This window comes from Anolis carolinensis, chromosome 1 (genome assembly GCF_035594765.1).
Source record: "Anolis carolinensis isolate JA03-04 chromosome 1, rAnoCar3.1.pri, whole genome shotgun sequence".
Taxonomy (NCBI): domain Eukaryota; kingdom Metazoa; phylum Chordata; class Lepidosauria; order Squamata; family Dactyloidae; genus Anolis; species Anolis carolinensis.
Window position 1 is genome coordinate 12,790,190 of NC_085841.1, and position 24,399 is coordinate 12,814,588.

General features: G+C 37.6%; 1 protein-coding gene across 1 annotated transcript in view; it reads left to right on the forward strand.

Moving 5' to 3' along the window:
* The window catches only part of pnpt1 (polyribonucleotide nucleotidyltransferase 1), a 38,483-nt gene that overhangs the window by 10,977 nt on the left and 3,107 nt on the right, over positions 1 to 24,399 (forward strand). The window contains exons 10-27 of the mRNA XM_003216140.4: positions 1,549 to 1,600; positions 2,199 to 2,256; positions 3,120 to 3,216; positions 4,834 to 4,936; positions 7,800 to 7,870; positions 9,161 to 9,197; positions 9,694 to 9,760; positions 9,841 to 9,930; positions 12,632 to 12,685; positions 12,769 to 12,878; positions 14,530 to 14,601; positions 14,713 to 14,776; positions 19,045 to 19,128; positions 21,209 to 21,292; positions 21,789 to 21,895; positions 22,312 to 22,367; positions 22,843 to 22,921; positions 23,853 to 23,900. Of these exons, the coding sequence (XP_003216188.2) occupies positions 1,549 to 1,600; positions 2,199 to 2,256; positions 3,120 to 3,216; positions 4,834 to 4,936; positions 7,800 to 7,870; positions 9,161 to 9,197; positions 9,694 to 9,760; positions 9,841 to 9,930; positions 12,632 to 12,685; positions 12,769 to 12,878; positions 14,530 to 14,601; positions 14,713 to 14,776; positions 19,045 to 19,128; positions 21,209 to 21,292; positions 21,789 to 21,895; positions 22,312 to 22,367; positions 22,843 to 22,921; positions 23,853 to 23,900 (1,333 nt within the window). The remainder of the gene's footprint in view (positions 1 to 1,548; positions 1,601 to 2,198; positions 2,257 to 3,119; positions 3,217 to 4,833; positions 4,937 to 7,799; positions 7,871 to 9,160; positions 9,198 to 9,693; positions 9,761 to 9,840; positions 9,931 to 12,631; positions 12,686 to 12,768; positions 12,879 to 14,529; positions 14,602 to 14,712; positions 14,777 to 19,044; positions 19,129 to 21,208; positions 21,293 to 21,788; positions 21,896 to 22,311; positions 22,368 to 22,842; positions 22,922 to 23,852; positions 23,901 to 24,399) is intronic.

Consider the following 24,399-nt stretch of genomic DNA (forward strand, 5'->3'; position numbering starts at 1 on the left):
AACAATTTTGAGCCTCTGTTTCCATAGGAACTTCTTTTCCTATGAAAGCTGTTCATAGAATGAAGCAGCTAGGCAGATTTAAATCAGGAGGAAAATGGAAAGCTCATCCTCTAGAGCAGGGGTCCTCAAACTTTTAAAGCAGAGGGCTGGTCCACAATCCTTTAGATTGTTGAGGGGCCAAATTATCATTTGGGGAAAAAAAATGAACAAATTCCTATGCACACTGCACATGTCTTATTTGTAGTGCAAAACAACAACAACAATGAAAGAACAATACAGTATTTAAAAATGAAAATCATTTTAACCAACATAAGCCTATCAGGATTTCAATAGGAAGTGTGGGCCTGCTTCTGGCCAATGAGATAGTCAAGTTAATTAGGATTGTTGTTGTTGTGTGCCTTCAAGTCATTTCAGACTTTGGGCAAGCCTAAGTCTAACATTAATTATTTATTTACTGCATTTATTTACTTCATTTATATCCCGCCCTTCTCACCCCGAAGGGGACTCAGAGCAGCTGTATGTACATACAGTAGAGTCTCACTTATCCAACATTCGCTTATCCAACGTTCTGGATTATCCAACACATTTTTGTAGTCAATGTTTTCAATATATCATGATTTTTGGGTGCTAAATTCATAAATACAGTAATTACTATGTAGCATTACTGCATATTGAACTACTTTTTCTGTCAAATTTGTTGTATAACATGATGTTTTGGTGCTTAATTTGTAAAATCATAACCTAATTTGATGTTTAATAGGCTTCTCCTTCATCTCTCCTTATTATCCAACATATTCACTTATCCAACATTATGCCGGCCCGTTTGTGTTGGATAAGTGAAACTGTTCTGTACAATATTTTATATGAATAGCATAGCACAATGTTAGCATTATATATTACTATAATGAACTATACCACTATACTGTAATATTATATGTAAAATATAACATATAATTAATATTATATGGTATTATTAGAATTATATTGTATAACATAATATTATTATCAATATTATATGTATATACAATATATTATATTATTAAAACTGATAAAAAATATCATATTATAAAACTGAGGGCGGGGGCCAGGTAAATGACCTTAGAGGGCCGCATCCGGCCCCCGGGCCTTAGTTTGGGGACCCCTGCTCTAGAGAGATATTTACTGTGTGTGGCACTGGTAAGCATAAAGGTATTTCCATCTCCAGAGAGGTCTGACAAAATGATAGGTGTGTCTACACTGTGGAATTAATACAGTTTGATATCACTTTGACTGCCATGGTTCAATCCTGGTGCCTCATCAAACTTTAACTCTCATAATTCCATAGCATTAAGCCATGGCAATTATAGTGGTATCAAACTATATTAAGTATACAGTGCAGGTGCACAAAAATGTCTTTTTACTGGATTGTAGCAGTCTGTTTTGGGGCAATTTACAGCAGCAAAATATGAGATGCCAGTGCGATTTACCACTTGTTTCTTATCCTCTCTTCCTTTGAAAATAGGAAACTGAACTACTTAAAACAATTCTTTTTCTTTTTTCCCATTCAAGACTCGCATCAGAAAAAATTACTGCAGTATTTTCAGACTTCACTCATGATAAAGTGAGTACTTAGATTCAGTTGGAATAACCTTTATGTTTTCTACATTTGTCTTCAGAATGTTTAAAGTGACAGGCGCTTCCCCTGAGTATCTTCCTTTTGTGTGATAAAATATTTAGTAAGACTATAAAGAGGATATCCCTCACCTCATGTCCTCAGTCAGCTGCTGAAGACTTGGAGCAGCCCTGATGTGGGACACCAAATGTGGCAGTGAAGACAGAAAGGCCACTGTTATCCTCCCAATTTTCATGATATGACTTGGGTTGGAGAACATAAGCTGTTTGCTTTTTTATACCTTGTAGAATCACAATCAAGCAAGCTTCTTTATGGATTGATCTTACAGCTGGGCAACAATGCCAAGAATACTTTCTTCTTTATTGTAGATTAATGGACTAATTAGGGAAGAAAATAACAACAAAGGAATTATTCAATTGTTGTAAAATAATGTAGAATGATTCTTTAAAATGAAGCACCTGGAGAAAGGCTTTTCTTTAGATGTTTGGGTATTTACATTTTCCTTCAAGTGTAGGCTGTACAAAAGATTCATCTTACTAACATTTCAGAATCATGATAGAGCTCTAACAAAAGTTTTATTTTCTAGATATCAAGAGATGAAGCAATTAACAAAATCAGACTTGAAACAGAAGAACAACTGAAAGGTAGATGTGAACATCATTATAGCATGAAATGTTGCACTTTTCTTCAGCTATTTACTGTTCTAAATTGGGATTGTTTGGACTGGATAATGACATGATAGTAGCCAGCATGGTTTGGTGGTTTGAGCATTGTACTAGGACTCTAGAGGAAAGGATTTGAATTCCCTTTTGGTCATAAAAACTCACTGGATGGCCTTGGGCAAGTCATGCTCGTTCAGCCTCCAAGAGAGACAAGCAAACAAATCTTTCCAAGAAAACCTCAGATGGGTTTGCCTTAGGGTCACCATATCTCAAAACAACTTGAGGAAAAACATCAGTGATAGTAATACTCTGATAGCTGAATTAGTTCTAACAGTGAGATTAAATCTGTGTCTTGTACTCAGATTGCTGGTGTGTGTATATATCTTACCTGATCAATGAATCTCCATTAAAAACTAAAACAAAATTGAACCCTACACATAGAAAATTAGTATCTCAGGAAGAGAATTAACATTCAGTTCTTCAACAGGAGTGTTGATTGACTTTATAGTATTAAGGGGATTGCAGTATAAATTTCTAGATGATGGTAACACATGCCCTCCTTTTACTTACCATTAGTTACACTTAGGATGCTCTAGTGTCACCCTGTGTTCTATGTTTATCTGGTAGAAAGAAAGATATGCAAACAGCCTATTTTTTTCATTTTTCAAAGTTGTTTGACTGTCATTCGGCTAATGGTTAAATTCTTAAGGGTGAAGGAGATTAACAAAAATTACAGGCTGCTTAAAGTTAATGAAATAGCTTCATCTTTATTTCCTTTCTGAACATTTTATTGGAAAAAGGAATCTCAGATGCAGCTTATGTTTCTTGTCTGTGTTTATTTCTAGAAAAGTTCCCAGATTCTGAGCCTTATGAAATCATGGAAGCTTTTAACGTTGTTTCCAAAGACATCTTTAGAAATCTTATTCTGAATGAATACAGAAGGTAAATATGAGATTAGTCTTTCTCATTATTGAATTTGAAGTCATCCTCAGAATAAGGAGGACAGTAGAAGACCAAAGGTTGGATAATTTCTGCTGCAGCTCAACATTAGTCTCCCCTATGGCCCTAATCATATTTAGTCACAATTGGCGTAGACCCACTAAATCAGTGGTTGATAACTGGGTTAGTAAATATTTGTGTAAGTTCCACTGATGCATTAGGTGTTGCTTAGTTATATGAGTTCCACAGAGTAGTTGGATTTATTTTACTTAGAAACTAATGATAGAATTTAAGCTCATGATAGATGACCATGGAAGACTAGAGAGACCTTGGAGGAATGCATGAATATGCTCCTATGCCCCTCTAGAAGGTTTTCAAGGTTTTTAAATCATTTGGCCTTTAGTTGCTGCATGTTTTCTGTAGGCCGCACTTTATCCATTCTTGATTTGAGCTGGTATGGATATGTTTATCTGCCTGATTTTGCCACTTAAGAAGTTGCATTTGATTGAGTTAAACATAGAGCTCAAGAGTGTGTCGGACCAGTCTGTCTCACAGGAATTCTCCTTCGTAAGATAAGGAACTATGGCCTGTCTTTAGTGGGGGCCTTCTCTTGAACATAGCATCAATTATACGGTATGTTCTTTGGGCAATAGGAGCTGTAGTGTGAGAAGTCACTTTCATGGAGAGCTTTGGTCTGTTAAAATCCATCTCTGAATAGACTCTTGCAGATCAAAGGATTCCCCAAGTATGTAATTAAAGTTTGCGAAGATTTTCCTATCCTGTTAATTATGCAGCTGGTTCATGTAGCACCGTTGAGACTAAGTGAGACTAAGGCCACTTCTACACTGCCATATAAGACAGTTTCTGATCCCAAATTATGAGTCCCCTTGGGGAGATAGGGTGGAATACAAAGAATGTATTTCTTGGAAATAGCAACATCCCAAGCCTTTCACCATTTATTTGTGTGTGTGTGTGTGTGTGTGTGTGTGTGTGTGTGTATGCTAACCTATCATAGAATCATAGAATAGTAGAGTTGGAAGAGACCTCATGGGCCATCCAGTCCAACCCCCTGCCAAGGAGCAGGAAATCGCATTCAAAGCACCCCCGACAGATGGCCATCCAGCCTCTGCTTAAAAGCCTCCAAGGAAGGAGCCTCCACCACAGTCCGGGGGAGAGAGTTCCACTGTCAAACAGCCCTCACAGTGAGGAAGTTCTTCCTGATGTTCAGGTGGAATCTCCTTTCCTGTAGTTTGAAGTCATTGTTCCGTGTCCTAGTCTGCAGGGCAGCAGCACATATTCTATGTGTATGTTGATTTGTCAGTTTGACTTACCTCTTTGGTGTAGGAGGGACTATAGACATGTGGCCATCTGTCAGGGGTGCTTTTAATGCTATTTCCTGCTTCTTGGCAGGGGGTTGGACTGGATGGCCCATGAGGTCTCTTCCAATTCTATGATTCTATGAATAGATAGCTATCCAAATGGTGGAGGAAACAAGTGGAATATAGTATGAAGCTGCCTGGGACAAGATAGCCCTCGTGAAGTTGAGGTGTTAACTAGGGTTGTAATATACATAGTGTGACAGGTAAACAGTATCTGTGCTTTTTAACTTTATTCCCACAGATGTGATGGCAGAGACCTGACTTCCCTTAGAAATATCTCCTGTGAAGTGGACATGTTCAAAACCCTTCATGGATCGGCATTGTTTCAGAGAGGTCAGACTCAGGTATTCTCTCCCTCAACTCCAACCATTTTTGTTTGTTGATTTTCATATGCATTTTTAGTTTCTTTTAACTTAATGTCTGCATTTCTAACTAATTATTGAAGTTGGCTTCTATTCCACTCGTGGATTCTAAGTGGGCAGAAATGGCTGCATGCAAGAGGTCGTGGGTTTATTTTCTTGTAGTTTAAAAAGTTTTCAGTAGAAGGGCTTTGGAAGACCTCTATCTGAAATGCTAAATGGTTGATAATTTGTACATAGTTGTGAATATGCCTCTTCAAATCACCTCTCAGTTTATGCCGACCCCATTCATTTCATAGTTTTCTTATGCAAGGAATACTTTTGCTTTAAGGGTTTTAAAGTCAACAAAATCTATTAAGATAAAGCTCCAAGCCAATATGATTAGGAATGGGGTTTATTGTTGAATACAGTGCATTGCTCTGTAGAGTGTGGCCATATCTCAGTAGAAAACCACGGAGATCAGCAAAATCAATTCTAACCTTTGGGAAAACAAAGGGGTTTCCTTGGTATGTCCCACAATTAAGATTGTTGCCTTTGAAATTCTACCACAATTGTTATACAAAGTGGAAATATGGGGGCAAGGTAACACAAAGCAGGTTGACTATATCAAGAATAAGTTTGAAAGAGCTCTTTTAGCCCTTTCCCTTGGGGCACCATCTGCCTTGTTAAGGCTTGAATTGGATCTTCCCTCATTTAAGGCCAGAATTCATAAGCTTAACATCTCATATGGGAAGAGACTTCTGAAAATGGCGGATGAGAGTACAACAAAGTAATGCCTGATGGAGTATTATAAATAAGTGAGGAGGTTGGGCTCAATATTGGTTGGCCCCTTGTTGATGGGTCAACAACAACCCTAATGCAGTTGGACAAGAAGGCAATTAGAGATAAAATCTTAGAAATGGGTGCATCTGACAACCTGCGGACTAGTAAACATCCGGGTTTCACTACTTGGTGCCCTCTACTAAAGAATGACCAATATTGTTTATTCCAAAAATACAGCATTAAAGGTTGCCACATGTGTAGTCGCAGCCTAAAAAATCCGAGCTAAATTAGTAAAATCCACAGTAGAGACTAGAAATGGAAATGGAGATAGTTTGGGATGATACAAATCAGACGTTGTTGTTGTTGTTGTTGTTTTTATTATTATTATTATCTTCATTTCTATCCCGCTCTTCTCACCCCGCAGGGGACTCAGAGCGGCATACAACATACATATCACGTCACTGCTACTGTAATTTTAAAGAGCCAGTATATAGAATAAGTTTTAATATTTATATTAGAAAGTGCTTACTGTACTTTTTAAATGTTGTATATTATTAATGTCATGGCCTATGGCTGGTACAGAAAACAATTAATTCATTCAGTAGCTGCCTTGCATGCAAAAGATTCAGCTCTAAAAAGGGCTAGAAAACTGGAAAGCCACTACCAGTCAGTATCTTGAATATCAATAACACTGGAGTTTTCTTTGACAAAGAATATTCAAAGATGGTTTTGCCTGTTCATTCCTCTGAAATACAACCTACAGCACCATTTATTGGCGGTCTCTCATCCAAGTAATAATCAGGGTTCACCCTGCTTAGCTTTCAAGATCAGACAGGATCTGGTTGTCTTAGGTCCAGTGACACTGTAAGGTTCTTGACAACTCCAGAAGGGGCTAGAAAACTTAGTAAAGCCACTATCAGTCAGTATCTAGCGTATTGATACTGCTGAGCCAGTACAGTTGGCCCTCAACATTTTGGGGTTTAACTTTTGTGGATCTGATTGTTTGCAGATTTGATTGACCATAGAGTCACACTCTCAGGTTTAAAAAAAAAATTGTGTGTGGTTTGGCTGGAGTTATACTTTAAAATATATCTGTTCTGACTTACATAGAAATTCAACTTAAGAGCAAACCTACAGAACCTATTTTGTTCATAACTTGGGGATCTTGTTAAGCTTGGACGGTAGAGTTTGTGATAATTTCATTGATGGGCTCGCTTTTCTAGAATGAAATGTTTTCGAATGCCTAATTAGTCATAAAATACAATGGTGGTGTCGCAAATGTGAGCAATTCAGATAAGTGTTTTGGTGTTGATCTGCAGTTAAAATGCATTAGGTAGGCATCATCTGTTCTATCCCAAGCCAACAGCAGAACATTTCTTGACAGCTTCTCTGCAGGAATACAAGATCATTCTTAACTTTCTGTGAGCGTGTTTATTAAATAAGGCTGTACATATGTTCCGCATCACTATTAAAAGCTGTGCTGTGTGTGGGCTGTGTGTGTCATTGAATGAAAAGGTCCCTGTGGGCGAACGGCCTAAAATAGCGGCATGTGTGAATCAGACCTGCTGCTCTGCTTAAATTGGAGGGTACGGAAATTTATTTTTGCACTGCATTTATTCCCTGAAAACTTGCTCAGAGAGTTGTGTGTATCCTTGACTGTAATTTATTATATGAAAGTTGTAAGGTGGCTTATCTAGCTAAAATGTAATGAAGGTGGGCATTTCCATCGATTAAAAGTGTTGCAATCACCCCATGTTTTCTGCCATCATTTCCCCCCTCTATTTCATTTTTGAGTGGATCAATAGTAAGATCATAAAAAATGTAAAATAAAAGTAGATTGGTTGACTATTGATGGAGAAAGCAGTGTTTTAACCCAGAAGTGGAAATGCGTTACTTCAATCCTCAAGTCAATAGTGTCAATGTTTCATGCCATGCCTTTTGGATATCTATTTTGAATATTTATATGTGGATTTATATACTTTTTCGGCTTCGATTGCATGGTTTTTTCTTTGAATATTTTCCCTGTTTGTTGAGAATTTTATCCCCAACCTCCAAAATGAACTACCTTCCTCTGTTGCTGTTCCAGGTCCTTTGTACAGTTACGTTTGACTCATTGGAATCAAGTGTAAAATCTGATCTTATCACAACAGCCATAAGGTATATATTACCATCCTTCCATCCCCTGTCTTGGTAGCTGAAATTGTTGGGATCTTTAGGATCATAACCTTCCAAGGAAATAAGAATTCTAGCAGTGGCCAGAGCACTTGCTCAGCATGCAGTTAAGCTGATGGTTCCTGTTTTCAGATGATAGGATAGGACATGTGAGGTCCTGGTTAACTACTTGGTTAGCTAAGTCATCAAGGCCTCCAGATGATGTTGGCCTGTATCTCCCAGCATTCCCTCACCATAGTCTATATCACTGCTACTTAAACTGCAGTTCTTGACACCAAATGGGGTCTCCTTTGCTTAATAATGTGATCATGAAAAATTTGACAAAGTAAAAGATTTCTGAATGCCATCCATTTACATGAATCTGTTTTGTAGTCTTTACAATGCTGTACACCACAAAAAGGAAAATCAGCCTGTTTAGCAAGCCTTGCAAATGCTGGTTTATTACCAGTCGCTGTGGAATAAAGCAGTGCATAATATTTATTTCAGATGATGACCAGCATTTCAGTCAATGCTCGATTTTTATATCTATTTTCCATGGCCTCACATTTAGGGTCATGGAAAAAATTCTCAGGCAGAAAGGGTTCACCAGTGAAAAAGGTTTAAGAAGCCTTGCTCTATGCTGCCTAGGTCAGCTGGGAGTTGCAGTCCAACAAAATCTGGAGAATTACATGATTCTCACCTTTACTTTAAATCCAGGCAAACATGAAAGCCTGCATTCTGTGAGACTGACTTTGAAAAGAATCCAGGAAGATTAATAAATTCAAACGGCTTGCAGTCCTCTAAGATCTTGTCATTATTAACTAGGAGTATTTGCGTGCAGTATGTATTTAAAGCCTCCTGTTTATCCAAACAATTTCCCTTTCAACCATTCACAGATCAAGCTCAGATCTACTTAGTTTTAGCAAAATAAAAACACTCTGTGTCCTCAGTTGACTCTTTGATCCCTGTGAGGTCAGGCCAGCTTCCCTGGGATAAGAGCCTTTCAGCATTTTAGCTACTACACAAAAAGGCCTTGTTTTGCTTCGTACCTGATTTAGCAATTTGACTGCATGGTTTGAAGCAGGATGTCTTGCAAAGGAGTTTTACATAGTGGAACAATTTTCCCCAAACAGAGCCTATCTAACCGAGCATACAATTTTTACATCATGTAAACTAAGCACAAGAGAGAAGATGGGGCGGACCAAGCTTTTATTATATGTATTTTTTGTGGATTTGTGGATGTATTAAATAATGTTCAGCTCATTTCATTCTGAAAACATTTATTTCTATTTTTAGCGGAATAAAAGAAAAAAACTTCATGCTGCATTATGAGGTACAACTTATTTTATTCCATTTAGAGCTTTGGAGAAAGCATCTGTTTAAATCACTCAATGAAAATACTTTAAAACTTAAGACTGACTAAATTTTGCTCTTTTTTTTAGAAAAACATCTACTATATTAAAAGCATGTTGCTAGGACCTAAAGGAACAACATGAAAAAACCATCTATATGTTGAAACGGCATTATTTGTATAACATTTGAAATGATAACATTATTTAGTTGGATCATTCACATAGTCAGGGAAGGCTCATTACTTTTATTAGATTTAGATGTGTCTGCATTAAAACTAATGGTTTATTTTTAAAATACTGGATGCTCCTGATATATTAGATGTTGACCCTGAAACTTGGACGAATATTTTTTTTCAAGGGTGTTGTACCCATCTGCAAATGACTACATGTTTTCATTCTTTGGGATAAAATTGTTAGGATTTGTCTGAAAATTTATGTTAACAGATGTGTGTTAGCAGTGCCTTATTTCTCTTACAGTTTCCTCCATATGCAACTAATGAGATTGGTAAAATTTCTAGTATGAACAGAAGAGAACTTGGTCACGGTGAGTAAAAGGTGAAAAAACCTGAGTAGTTGCACTGAAACAAATGATCTTTATATTTATAATATGATTTTTATCTGCAGGTGCTCTTGCAGAGAAGGCTCTGAAACCAGTGATTCCCAATGAATTCCCTTTCACAATAAGAGTGACTTCAGAAGTACTGGAATCAAATGGTATGTGACTTCATTTCTTTTAGTGTGTTGCTAAGAGTTGGGGGGAAAAGATTTGCATATATCCTTTGGAAATCTCTGACAAGTGTTCTAATTATAGAAGGGAGAGCATAGCCAGGGGCTGTCATCATTTCCTTTTGTGATGTCAGCTGCAGAAACTTGGTTGAAACTTGTGAAATGCATCAGATATAGGTGACGACAGTGTGTTTCCATTATCTAGAAGGAAATGTACAAATGTCATGGGGAGATTCCAAATTAGAAGCTGGCAAATCATTGTCAGTACTGAGTGTATTGCTGGGAAGTGTATTTATTTGCAGTTCATTTAATTTTTTTAAAATACGTATGGTAATTCCTTTTTTAGCATTAATTTTTATTCAGAAGTCAATACAAACACACAGGGAGAGATACAGAGGGAAGAGTTACAGAAAGCAAAAACATTAACATCGCGCGCGCACACACACACACACACATTTTCATGTTATAAAAAATGATACTACAACAGTTAACACAACTATATCTAAAACAATCATGCTGACCGATACAAACCCACACTGTTAAGAACATATTAAACATGTAACAGCAAGAACTCGTTTACAGTTCTCACACTCATTGCCTGATGATTTTTACTTCGTATTTTTCTGCTCCCTTAAAATATCACTATATATCCAATCTTCTATTTTTAATAACACTCTTCTAAATCAGAAGGCCCATATTTGGCTGATCAGAGTATTGGGCTGCAACCTGTTCTGGATGGGGTCACACTCCCTCTGAAGGTGCAGGTTTGCAGTTTGGGGGTCCTCCTGGACTCAGTGCTGACCCTGGAGGCCCAGGTGTTGGCAGTGGCTGGGAGGGCCTTCATATAGTTAAAGCTTGTGTGCCAGCTGCACCCATAACTTGAAAAGCCTGATCTGGCCATGGTGGTACATGCCTTCAGTGACATCCAGATTAAATTACTGTAACGCGCTCTACATAGGGCTGCCCCAGAAGAGTGTTCAGAAACTACAACTGGTTCAAAGGTCAGCTGCTAGACTGCTTAAGCAGGATATAGAGAAAGAACTACTCCGCTCCTGAAGCAGCTACACTGGCTTCCAGTTTGTTTCCGGGCACAAATCAAGGTGCTGGCTTTAGCCTATAAAGGCCTAAATGCTTCGGATCTATCCTGCTTGAGGGACCACATCTCCTCCTACCAACTCACTCAAGCCCTGAGATCATCAGAAGAGGCTCTTCTCTCGGTCCCACTACCATCGCAAGCGAGGTTGGTGGGAATGAGAGAGAGCCTTTTCGGTGGTGGCCCCGCGGCTCTGGAACTCCCTTTCTAGAGAGGCATGATCGGTACTTTCCTTACTGGTTTTCGATCTCTAATTAAAACATTTCTGTGTAGCCAGGCCTTCCCAGATGAATGATAATAGTCACTGCCAGGTAGCTGCTGGTCCTGAATGCTTATTGGTCCTGGAAACTGCGGCATGGCCCTACAAAAATGAAGTGTCTTAGGAGTTTGTATAATGTAAGGTCCCAGGTTCAAATCTGGAGAGTGGAGTGAGCGCCCACTGTTAGCTCCAGCTTCTGCCAACCTAGCAGTTTGAAAACATGCAAATGTGAATAGATCAATAGGTACTGCTCCGGCAGGAAGGTAACGGCGCTCCATGCAGTCATGCTGGCCACATGACCTTGGAGGTGTATACAGACAATGCCGGCTCTTCGGCTTAGAAATGGAGATGAGTACCAACCCCCAGAGTCAGACATGACTGGACTTAACGTTAGGGAAAAACCTTTACCTTACCTAACCTCAGTGGCCGGAGGTTAGGGGGAAAAAATTAATGATGATTGTTGTAAGTTGTCATTTTGTCGTATGTAGGGTGCTCAAATTGGGCTATTTTAAAAATTGGCTTATGATGTTTTAGCTCATTATGTATTGAGGTATATGTATTTGTGTTTTAAACTTTGTACACTGTTTTGAATCCCACCCATGGGAGAAAAGCAGGATAAAAAATGAAATTATTATTATTATTATTAAAGCTTGTCCCTATCTTTGCTTGTTTATTTATTTGTCGTGTCAGAAGCAAACTGAGGGTACAAGTTGTAATGTATTTGAAAACACAAAGTAAAAAAAAAAACAACAACTTGGCATTATACTAAATGTCCTTTGACCAGTAGCTGGCCACTTGGAGTGCCTCTGGTGTTGCTGTAAGAAGGTCCACCATTGTGCACGTGGCAGGGCTCAGACTGCATTGTAGTAGATGGTCTGTGGTTTGCTCTTCTCTACACTCACATGTCGTGGACTCCACGTTGTAGCACCATTTCTTAAGGTTGGCTCTGCATCTCGTGATGCCAGAGCGCAGTCTGTTCAGCGCCTTCCAAGTCACCCAGTCTTCTGTGAGCTCAGGAGGGAGTCTCTCATCCAGCGTCAGCCATTGATTCAGGTTCCGGGTTTTAACCTGCCACTTTTGGACTCTCGCTTGCTGAGGTGTTCCTGCGAGTATCTCTGTAGATCTTAGAAAACGATTTCTTGATTTAAGGCGTTGGCGTGCTGGCTGATACCTGAACAGGGGATGGGCCGGAGATGTCAATGCTTTGGTCAATGCCAGAAGCGACTTGCAACATGCAACCTATCTTTGCTGTAAGAAAATGATAAACGAATCCCACTCAGAAAGATGGTAATTGAAAAAAAAAGATGATTTGTGTAACTTATGATTTATGTCTCTAGGATCATCATCAATGGCATCTGCTTGCGGTGGGAGTTTAGCATTGATGGATGCAGGTATGCATTTTACAATAAATGAACATCAAGGTGTTTGATAATGCTATCATCACTTGAAATATATATATATTTCTTGCTGTTAGGGGTGCCAATTTCATCGGCTGTAGCAGGCGTTGCTGTGGGTTTGGTTACCAGTCCTAACTCGGAAAAAAACGGAGACATTGAAAATTATCGCTTGCTGACTGATATTTTGGTGAGAGTTTCTTGCGTATAGTTTGAAATGTTATCAGCTCCAGAAGATTTGTACTCTATGCTAGACAGTAATCAAAAAGCATAATTGATATTCAGCTCTACAAAAATAAGATGTCTGTGACTCATGAAAGTTATATTTAATGTCAATATTTATAGGGTCGAGGGGGAGACGTGACGCCAAGGGGAAATAGTTTGAATGTCTCCTCTACCATAATTTTGTTGGTGGATCATCATAGGGCAGGCATGGGCAAACATTGGCCCTCCGGGTATTTTGGACTTCAACTCCCACAATTCCTAACGGCTGTTTTGCCCATGCCTGCCATAGGGACTCTACTCTTTCTTCTCCTTTGTCCCTCACACATGCAATATAGCGATGATAACCCAGACCCATTTTATAGGATTATAGTATCATATATATGAAGGACTTTGAAATTCTGAAAGCAGTATAAAAATGCAGTGTTGTGTTAAGTGTTCATCACCCAGTTTATATTACTACCTTTCTAATGTTCCACTCGAGAATAAGACTTCAATGGACTGTTGTGTCTAATAGTAGACACAATTGGTGTTGCTATTGACTGTGCATGTCCAAACATCCAAAATAACTTTCATTTGTATAGACCACATTTCACTAGATGTATATCTCAATTTCTGAAACAAGTATATTGTCCAAAATGCTTGTGAGCAGAAGTGTTCCATATTTTGCAATTTGGAATACTTGCATATACATAAAGAGATTAATTTTTGTTTCATAGACACCTTATACACATAGCTTGAGGATCATTTTAGACATTTTTTTTCTGTACGATGCACTGTTTGTGTAAACGGAACTATCAGAAAACAAAGTATCACCATTTCATCTAACTATGAAGACAATTTTGGATAAGTGGTGCTCAACCAATATGATTGTTTACCTGGGATCTTAGAAACTGTAGCCTTTCTGATTGAGATAGCATGCTCAAACACAATTCTGAGCACTTAAAATCAGATAAAACCTGTTATCACATCTGACTAGTTAATTTTTTAAAAATCTTGTCTGACTTTCTCCGAGAAGAACATGGACCTCTGGCTGAGGAGGCATTACTAGAAATATTATTATTATTATTATTATTTGTTTTTATCCTGTTTTTCTACTATGAGTGAGAATCAAAGTGGTGTACAGTGTTAAAAGCAACATTAAGTCTAGTCATGTCCAACTCTGGAGGTTGGTACTCATTTCCATTTCTTAAGCCAAGAGCCGGTGTTGTCCATAGACATCTCCAAGGTCATGTGGCCGGCATGACTGCATGGAGCTCCATTACCTTCCCTCCAGGAGCAGTGCCTATTGATCTACTCACATTTGCATGTTTTTGAACTGCTAAGTTGGCAGAAGCTGGGGCTAACAGCGGAGCTCACCCCGCTCCCCAGATTCGAACGGCCAATCTTTTGGTCAGCAAGTTCAGCAGCTCAGCTATTTAATCCGCTGCGCCACCGGTGGCTAGATAAATTACAAACCTAAAATTTAACAACAAGCATCCTATCTAAACAAACAGATTCTGTTTCATAAAGATATTGCAGGATTGACTTCAATCGATCCATTGCAGTGGAGTAGAATTTCTTGTTGGGCCTTTGGGAAGAGCTTTGACAAAATGTTTCAAATGCAATTATTTTTGCAGGGAATCGAAGATTATAATGGTGACATGGATTTCAAAATGGCTGGAACAAATAAAGGAATAACTGCCTTGCAGGTATCTCTCGTGAGATCATCTTACTTCCTAAAAATTTTTAAAAAACATTCCAAAGTGTTAAAGAAAATGGTGCTATTGATATAAAGTTATTTCCCATTTGTACATTATTAGGCTGATATCAAGCTACCAGGAATACCCCTAAAAATCGTAATGGAAGCTATTCAGCAAGCCACAGGTAAGCACATAGTATTTGGTATGAAATTTAATTTTGTGCTGTGTTGGTGGGTTTTTTTTTAAAGAGGACCAATCACCTGTATAGGAACAGAGCAGACTGATACCAGTATATGATGAACACTTTTGTCTCGTTAGACTCAACGTTCTGCCTCAGCTGGGCATTATGTTATTTTTTTCCGTTCCTGTTGGGAATTGTGGGAGTTGAAGTCCAAAACACCTGGAGGGCCCAAGTTTGCCCCTGCCTGTTTTATGATAAGGCCCAGCTTCCTGTATCATGTCTTGATTTGTTATCTTTATCTGAAACCATCACTCTGAACTAATCCCACCCTGTTTTTACTTCATCCTTGTTGTTGTGATGTGGCTTCAAGTGGTTTCCAACATTTGGCAATCCTAAGGGAAACCTATCACAAGGTTTTCTTGGGGGGATGTGTTCAGAGGGAGTTTGACTTTGCTCTGCTGTGAGGCTAAGAGATCGTGACTTGCCCAAGGTTGGCTTCTGTGACTGAGTAGGGATTTGACTCTTGATCACCAAAGTCATCGTCTAAAGCTGAAACCACTATACCAAACTGGCTCTCCTACTATTCCTTTGTACAAATTTCCTTTCAACCTGCTGTCCTGTCCTGTCCTTCCTTCTCTTCTTCAGACTATAGAATGAAATTAAAGATCGTATTTATCTCTGAGTAGCTAGACACATACAAAACTATTACATTGAGTCTAGGATACGCAACTTCCTATTATATTTAATAATAATAATAATAATAATAATAATAATAATAATAATAATAATTGTTACCCACCTTTCCTCATGGCTCGAGGCGAGGCATTGTGCATTTAAAACACATTAACGTAAAATACATATACAGTAGAGTCTCACTTATCCAACATAAACAGGCCGGCAGAATGTTGGATAAGCGAATATGTTGGATAATAAGGAGAGATTAAGGAAAAGCCTATTAAACTTCAAATTAGGTTATGATTTTACAAATTAAGCACCAAAACATCATGTTATACAACAAATTGGACAGAAAAAGTAGTTCAATACTCCGTAATGCTATGTAGTAATTACTGTATTTACAAATTTAGCACCAAAATATCACGATATATTGAAAACATTGACTACAAAAATGCGTTGGATAATCCAGAATGTTGGATAAGCGAGTGTTGGATAAGTGAGACTCTACTGTATTATATTTAGGTTGCGTTTCATACAGATAAACTTCCTGAATACAAAATGCTTGAAAGTTAATACCCAATCGTTGCTATATATACTATCTGCTATATTTATTTGCTTTATTTCTCACTTTTCTCTCAAATTTGAGACTCAAAGTGGCCGATCCTGTTAATCAGGTTCCTCCCTTTTTTCCTTGTGGAAAGCTTTCTTCAGATGTTGTTATAAGTTACTAGAAATATTCTATGCTGTTCCATTTCCTCCATTAACTTTCTAAACGTTGTATATCCCTGGTGGACCCCGAAATATGTCTTCTGTCTATTACATGCATATACTAGTAATACTAATAGATAGTTACTAAAGGATCGGACTATTCAAAACTTGCCATTTCACACTTTGAGTCTTTGTATTTTGAACTGTATTTTTTCTGTACTGTCAGGCAATTGCATGTTTCTAATGTTTTTGACTGAAATAATATTAACCCTATGGAGAGAGACCAAAGACGGGCAATGAATGCAACTTAGCACAGGCCTTTGCCACACTATATTGGTATAGTGCTATGTTCCACTTTAGCTACCATGGCAACAGTTGTGTGGAATCCTGGGATTTTGCAGTTTTGGAAGAGAGGTTTAGAATTTTCAACCAGAGAACTCTGTGGGTTAAACTACAACCCCAGAATTTCATAGAATGTTTCCATGACAGCTAAAGTGGAACATAGAGCTAGTATAGTGTGGGGTTTTCTTTCCCTGTTAGGGGCAACTTGCGAAACTGCAAGTCGCTCCTGATGTGAGAGAATTGGCCGTCTGCAATGATATTTTATCATCTTCTGGGAGGCTTCTCTCATGTCCCTGCATGAGGAGCTGGAGCTGACAGATGGGAGCTCACCCCGCTCCCTGGATTTCGGTTTAACCCATTGCGCCACCAGGGGCTCCATGTAGTGTGGTCAGAGCCACAAAGAAGAAAAACACAATCAGCACTGCATAATTAATGTGTGTAAAATGAGAGTAAAGGCTCTATGAGCTTGTTGGTCTTTTTAGCTATGCCACATTCATTGGAGCCCATGTGTTCTGTATCCTGTATGTTTGGTCCATATCAATCAAATGCTATTGTCTTTTAAGTAAATTACAGTAGAGTCTCACTTATCCAAGCTAAACGGGCCGGCAGAAGCTTGGATAAGCGAATATCTTGGATAATAAGGAGGGATTAAGGAAAAGCCTATTAAACATCCAATTAGGTTATGATTTTACAAATTAAGCACCAAAACATCATGCTATACAACAAATTTGACAGAAAAGGTAGTTCAATAGGCAGTAATGTTATGTTGTAATTACTGTATTTACGAATTTAGCACCAAAATATCACAATATATTGAAAACATTGACTACAAAAATGGCTTGGATTATCCAGAGGCTTGGATAAGCGAGGCTTGGATAAGTGAGACTCTACTGTATTATTATTATTATTATTATTATTATTATTATTATTATTATTCTACCCTAAACATAAAAGGTTTTCAGTGTAGGAGGAAGGCATGCATTAATGAAAACTTTCCCCTTTTTAACAAAATGTAGATATCTTTGTTGAAATATGAATACAAAGAAAATAGAGGATAGGTTGTTGAGTGTCTCTATAACAGGCATGGGCAGACTTCAGCCTCCAGGTGTAGGAATTGTGGGAGTTAAAGTCCAAAACACCTGGATGGCAAAGGTTTGCCAATGCCTTCTCTATAATATAAAGAGAAATATTAATACATTGAAAGAAATTTGATAAAGTTTGATGGATAATTAGTCTCATTGTTATTCAACAACTTTTAGTCTAAAATAAAGGCAACACTGGTGATCATAGAAAACTTTTAAATAAAAGTAGTTAATGAGGGAACACATATAGATGATATTGAGAAATTAACTGTTTTTATATTTTGGTGTAAACAAGGAACTCCATTCTGATGTGATAAAGATTTCTGCCTTTTATTCAGTTTGCCCTTGATTTTTAGTTAGTTGATTGCCTGCCAATTAATTGACATAATACATTTTAAGTAAATGTTCATATTAACAAAGCTTCAGTTGGATGCCTTGTTAAAAAGGCAACTTGAATTGAATATGGGAGAAGATAGGGCTAATTTAAATATTTAATCTCTCGTGTTTTTTGGTTAAAACTTCCAAAAATAAATCAAACCAGAAGTCCTTTAAATGCTGCTTTTCTGATTAATCTTCTCCAATTAATCTTGTAGCTAATTAATCTACCAATTAGATGTGATTAACATCAACAGATTTACTCCATATTTGGGGGAAAAACACCTTGTGGATTCAAATTTAGATAATTTACTTTGATTTTCAACATAAATCTTAACTGTGTTTCTTCTTTTGGTCAAATGTTTCTTTATGGCGAAAGATCTGTGCCACCCAAGATGCTTGCTGTTTCTAAAGAAACAGTTCCTTTCCTTTCTCATAAAAAAGAATTTTTGCCTCACCTTCTTTGACTGCTTATGGAAAACACAGTGTCTTAAGAAAATAATCATGTGCAGCCAGGCATGAATAATTCTAGCAAAGAAACTATTGAAATAAATTTTGATTTTTCCTCCTCTGTCCCTTTTGTGCAGATCTATTATTTAGGCAGTAGTGAGGAAACTGTGATTAACCTTACTGGGTAGTATATTTTTATACTGAAAAACCCAACACACAAAAGCTATGTATGTGTGTATGTGGTCAAGAAGACAATAGAGGCTGCATGAAGCACAAAAGAGAATGAATGTTCCCTATTCCTCAGCAGGGTTAAGCTCTTTGAAATAGAACTACCTGGGGGAAGATGGAAGGCTTTCGAAAACCCAGAGAAATAATGGCACAAAACCGGGTGCACTCAATGTCCTTGCAAAGCGTAAGATGGGAAACTGCTCCGCTTTTTGTTTAATGGTGTGCCAGCTCCCCCAAAGTGCCTCAGACCCTGGCTGTGATGCTGCAGCGCAAAAGGCTTGCATGGTTAGTCATGTTCGGAGCTGACAAAAGAAAGAGGCCGTCTCACTGCCGCCGAGGAGGATTTTTAGAAAATGAAAATGTTAATGTGCGCATTCTATATTTAAACTGGGTTTTTTCTTTCCTCCATAGTGGCAAAGAGAGAGATCTTGCAAATCATGAACAAAACAATTGGCAAACCCAGAGCAAGCAGAAAGGAGAATGGACCGCTTGTTGGTAATAGCATACACACCTAAACTGGGGAGGTTGGGATGGACAAATCAGTCAATTTTAAATCCATATTAGATTTTTTCATTAGTGAAAAGTCAGTTTTATCCAGTGTCCAAATATTCTACTCTATATTAGACTTGTAGAATGATAGGATCAATAAAGAAAGCCTTTGACAATATAGAATCAATTATAGAATTATTATTATTATTATTATTATTATTAACCCACCCTCTCTCCCCAAGGGGACTCAGGGAAGCTAGAATTGTAGAGAAACAACCCCCTAAAATAATATTGTTTTATTAGTACATTAAAATATTCGTCTTTATTTTGTATACTGATTTTGGCAATACTTTGAATAACCAAATTGGGTGTAGTTTAAAGGATAAATAATGTTGCAGTCTGGATATTCATTTGCAAACTTGAATTGAATTGGGTTTCTAAAAATGTAGATCTTAACAACAATATTCCCAGTTTTGTTTTATTTAGTTATATTCTGCTTTTTCTAAAATGGGATTCAAAGTGTAAACACCTCCATCTTTACTTGTTTCTCTCAGTGCACAAAATATTTGTTTTAAGGTCATGTTGGGTATTGAATAATTGCTGTTAGATAGACTCAATGCATGAAAATGAACAAAATTTGGCTACCAGTATTTTAAAAACTCTAAAATCAGGACAGTAAATAAAGAACAATGCTCAGAAAACAGGGGAATTCCAGACAGGAAACAGTCACGGCCAGCTAACACCTCCCAACAAAGGATTCCCCCGAGCAGGAAGCAGTCAGGCTTTGAAGCTGCCAAGCTGTTCAATGCTAATCAAGGTGGGCATTCACACTTTACTCAAACAGACAAGAGTTTGTTTGCTCACCCTGGGCATTCCACAGGTACATGAACCCCACTTGCCTAGTTTCCAACAGACCTCACAACCTCTGAGGATGCCTGCCACAGATGCGGGTGAAACATTAGGAGAGAATACTTCTGGAACATGGACATACAGCCCAGAAAACCCACAGCAACCCAATGATTCTGGCCATGAAAACCTTGCACAACAGACTCAATACATTCACGTTTAGACTATTTCCTCATGTCATTCCTATCTGTATTTGCATTATATATGGCTTGCCCAAGCAGTTACTCTTACTGGACTTATTATTATTATTATACTGATTTATATGCCAGTTTTCCCTCTTATCAAAACTCAAGGCAGTTGAAAATTGGGAAACGATTTTTTTTTTTAGTGGTGTCATCATTTGTTTATTATTTTCTACCCATGCTAGCCATTAAAAAAGCCCAAGGCACTACCAGAATTCCAAAGTAAAGCAGTTGAAACACGGAAGAAACTAAAACAGCTGTGGTTTTGCCTGTTTTTGGAAAAATAGCAATAAAGGAAATAAACAAAACTGCCTTGGTAGAGAATGCAAAAAGGCTTGGGTGAAGTAGCAAAAAACTAGATGTATAAAATAGGTGCTTTGTGTCCCAACCTGGGAAAAAGTGGGATACAGATTAATAGTTATAATAAATATGTGATTATGATGCTGTAAAACCGCACTATAAAGCCATGTAGATCCTGCCAAAGAGGAAGATTTCTTTGGAAGATCTCAAAACCCGTATACGTTTTGGCATAGGATGGCAATCTTTTAAGTAAAAAACAAACAAACCCCGAAACATAGTGAATAACAGAGGCTGAGTTGCAAAATGAAAAGCTGGATTTTACTGACAGAAAGCACACATTTTGGGCATACTGTAGGGATTTCTTATGCCTATTTTGTTTAGGGCTTTGAGGTTGCTGTTGTACTTATTATTAATCTGCCTTTTCCCCCAGTGCTTGGATTTATGGTAGTTTACAGCAGTTACAGCAGATACTGATAAAGTCCATATCACTAAAAACACATAAGTTAAAATGTAATTAAGCTCAATAGAATTGCTGTGGTGGCCCAGTTGTAAAAATCCTTTTCCCTGAAGGCCCAATTGGTGCCAATAACAGTAAATGAATTAATATTGACCTTCTTAGTGTCACGGAGGTGAGAATGAGCTCTTTGTGCTGTTTTAATTACCACGTTATGCTTATGACATTAACTTCTGCATTTCAGAAACTGTTCAGGTGCCATTGTCAAAAAGGGCAAGATTTGTTGGCCCTGGAGGTTATAATTTAAAGAAACTCCAAGCAGAAACTGGTGAGTTACCCTGTTTTAGATATACAGTTTAGATATATATTTGCAGGTTTGACTTATCCACAAATATGATAAAAATGTTTTCTTTTGGAATTGCTAGGTTTGGAAGTCGATCATAAAATCACACTAGGAGACCTAGGATACATCAAGCATGGGCAAACTTCGGCTTTCCAGGCGTTTTGGACTTCAACTCCCACAATTCCTAACAGCCGGTAGGCTGTTAAGAATTGTAGGAGTTGAAATCCAAAACGCCTGGAGGGCCAAATTTGCCCATGTCTGTCATGGTAGCTGGTATGTGTGGTGGAAATAAATATTGATTGTTGGTTGTTGGACAATGCAGGTGTAGATTTAGATGAATCAGTCACATTTGTCCCCTCGTGGCATGCAGATTCTTGTAGTATTGTGCATGCAGATTCTTGTAGTATTGTGCTGCATAAAGGCACCAAATGACATACTTTCAATAAATGTTAATTAGTCTATGTTTATTTTTCCTGTAAAGGGGTTACTGTTAGCCAAGTAGATGAAGAAACGTTTTCCATATTTGCTCCTACACCAGCTGCTATGCACGAAGCACAAGAATTTATTACTGAAGTCTGCAAAGATGATGTAAGGACATATTCTAAAAACTTTAGATTTTTTATTATTTGTATTATTAGACTTTATTTGTATCCCGCTTCCTCTCCACGCAGGGACTCAGAGCTGCTCATTTTATGAGTAATAATTTTGAGTATTTTTAGTAGCATCAATACTTCTTGCATGTATGTACAGTTACTTTCTCTTCCTAAAGCTCTTTTGGCAAGTTTAACAGCTTTTAGGTAAAATACAATGGCTAATATTAAAAAACCTGTAAATTAATGGGAGTGCAGTGCAAACTTTTTCTTCAAATATATCATACGTTGAAAAAGGACATTTCTGATTTTTAAAAAATACAAGAACACCAAGAGTTTATTTTATTTTTACTAAATTTTTTGTCATTTTTGTTTTTCTCTTTCTGACTTTTTGCTATTTTTCTTTTTCAACAGCAAGACTATCAGTTGGAATTTGGAGCTATTTATACAGCCACAATTACTGAATTGAGGTAAAGGAAACCACTTCTATTTTATGTAATCTATTTATCAGATAAATAGATAGAAACACACATACATTTAATACCTCGCTTTCCTCTGATGCAGGATTGAAAGCAGCTCACACCATACGGTAAAACAATACAGCTAAAAATGTCAGAAATATAACATTAAAATAGCACATATGATTTTTAGCAACTTTCCTAAAGCTATGTTTGCAGCTGGTGGATTGTTGTAATTGTATTTATTATACAGAAGTTTGGCACTCAGCTGGTGAAGAGACTGCTTTAAATACTTTGGGAAGACATCAGTTTAAGGAGAGCTGCAAAGTAAAATGCTTGTACAGTCAGATAAAGTGAGGTTATTTATAAAGAACTGATGAACACTTGAAACTGCCTTATCTGTGCCTATAGGGATTACATTTATGTGAGTCATTCCCCTCCACCAGCCGTCCTATGAAATTAATGCAAGTTTCTTTTTTTAATGCAGAGATATTGGGGTGATGGTAAAATTGTATCCAAACATGACTCCTGTACTACTACACAACTCACAATTGGATCAAAGAAAGGTATTTTCTCTTCACTTCAAGTAAATTATTATCTTTTAGCGGATGCTGATTCTGCATCCTGCAAAGATAAGAGGTACAGCACTGAAGGAGTGAAATTGTACCAGTGGATCATAGACTCTTGGAGAAACATATTAGAACTGAGAATTTGAGCATGAATTATATACTTGATAAACACAGATCTTTTAAGACTTGTTGCCCACAATTTTATGAATAATAACATATGAAAGGGTTTTGTCATTAGTGAACACTTTATGAATTTGGGGGTGAATGTTAGTGGAAGATGGGACATTTGAGAATGAATTTATTCTGTATACTAATGGATTATTTTGGCATATGCTTTTATATGCTTTTCAGTTATACTGAAAATATTATTGAGCTGTAAAAACAAATCTAATGATGTAATCTAATGGGCCTGGCTGTGGCGCAGCTGGTTAATAGCAGCAATAAATCACTACTAACCGAAAGGTCATTAGTTCGAAACCCATGTTGGATTAAGCTCCTGACCATTTAATAGCCTAGCTTACTGTCCACCTAAGCAGTTCAAAAACAGCTGAAGCTGTGAGTAGAAAATTTAGGTACCGCTAAATGCGGGGAAGTTAATTTGATTTAATTTACAACACCATAAAACTGCCAGCGTTCAAAGAGCAAGGAGGAAGTACTACGATCAAAGGACTCTGTGTCACAGTGGATGAAGTGGCAGCTCCCCCTGTGGCCAGAATCGAGCATATCCTCATGAAACCGGAAGTTGGAAAAATGTTAAATTGCCTCTACTGTCTGTATATGTTGTATGTCTAATAATGGCATTGAATGTTTGCCATGTATATGCATTGTGATCCGCCCTGAGTCCCCGTCGGGGTGAGAAGAGTGGAATATAAATACTGTAAATAATAATAAGTATTAATAATAATAAATAATAAATATTTTGTTCTAGATTAAGCACCCTAGTGCTCTTGGATTAGAGGTGGGACAAGAAATCCAGGTAATAGTTCAAACCTTATAATACATGAAAATTTGTAGATGGCTGTTTTTAGATTGTTCAAGTGAGTAAGATATAACATGATAGAGTCAATGTAGAAATGACTCATTTTTTATTTTGAATTTCACTGAGGACAGGTGATGGATCGGTGCTGTAAAATATAGAATTGTGTGCTGTTCTCAAGAAACATATGTGGGATTGCATAAGACAAGAACATACAGCAGGCCTGCCACGTCCATGGGCTCTGATCCATGGATTCAACCAACCACAAGTCAATAGCAATATTGAATTAAAAAAAAGAAAATATGCAAATTGATTCCCTTTATATAAGGAGCTGCATTTTTGGTGTCTGTTGGAAGTCCTGGAACCAATCCCCAGTGGATGCGAAGGGATGACTGTATGACTATTTAATTGTCTGTAGATCCTTTCTCTGGATCTACATCGACAGTGTGGAATTAATGTAGTTCAACACCACTTAAATTGCTATGACTCTGTGTTAAGA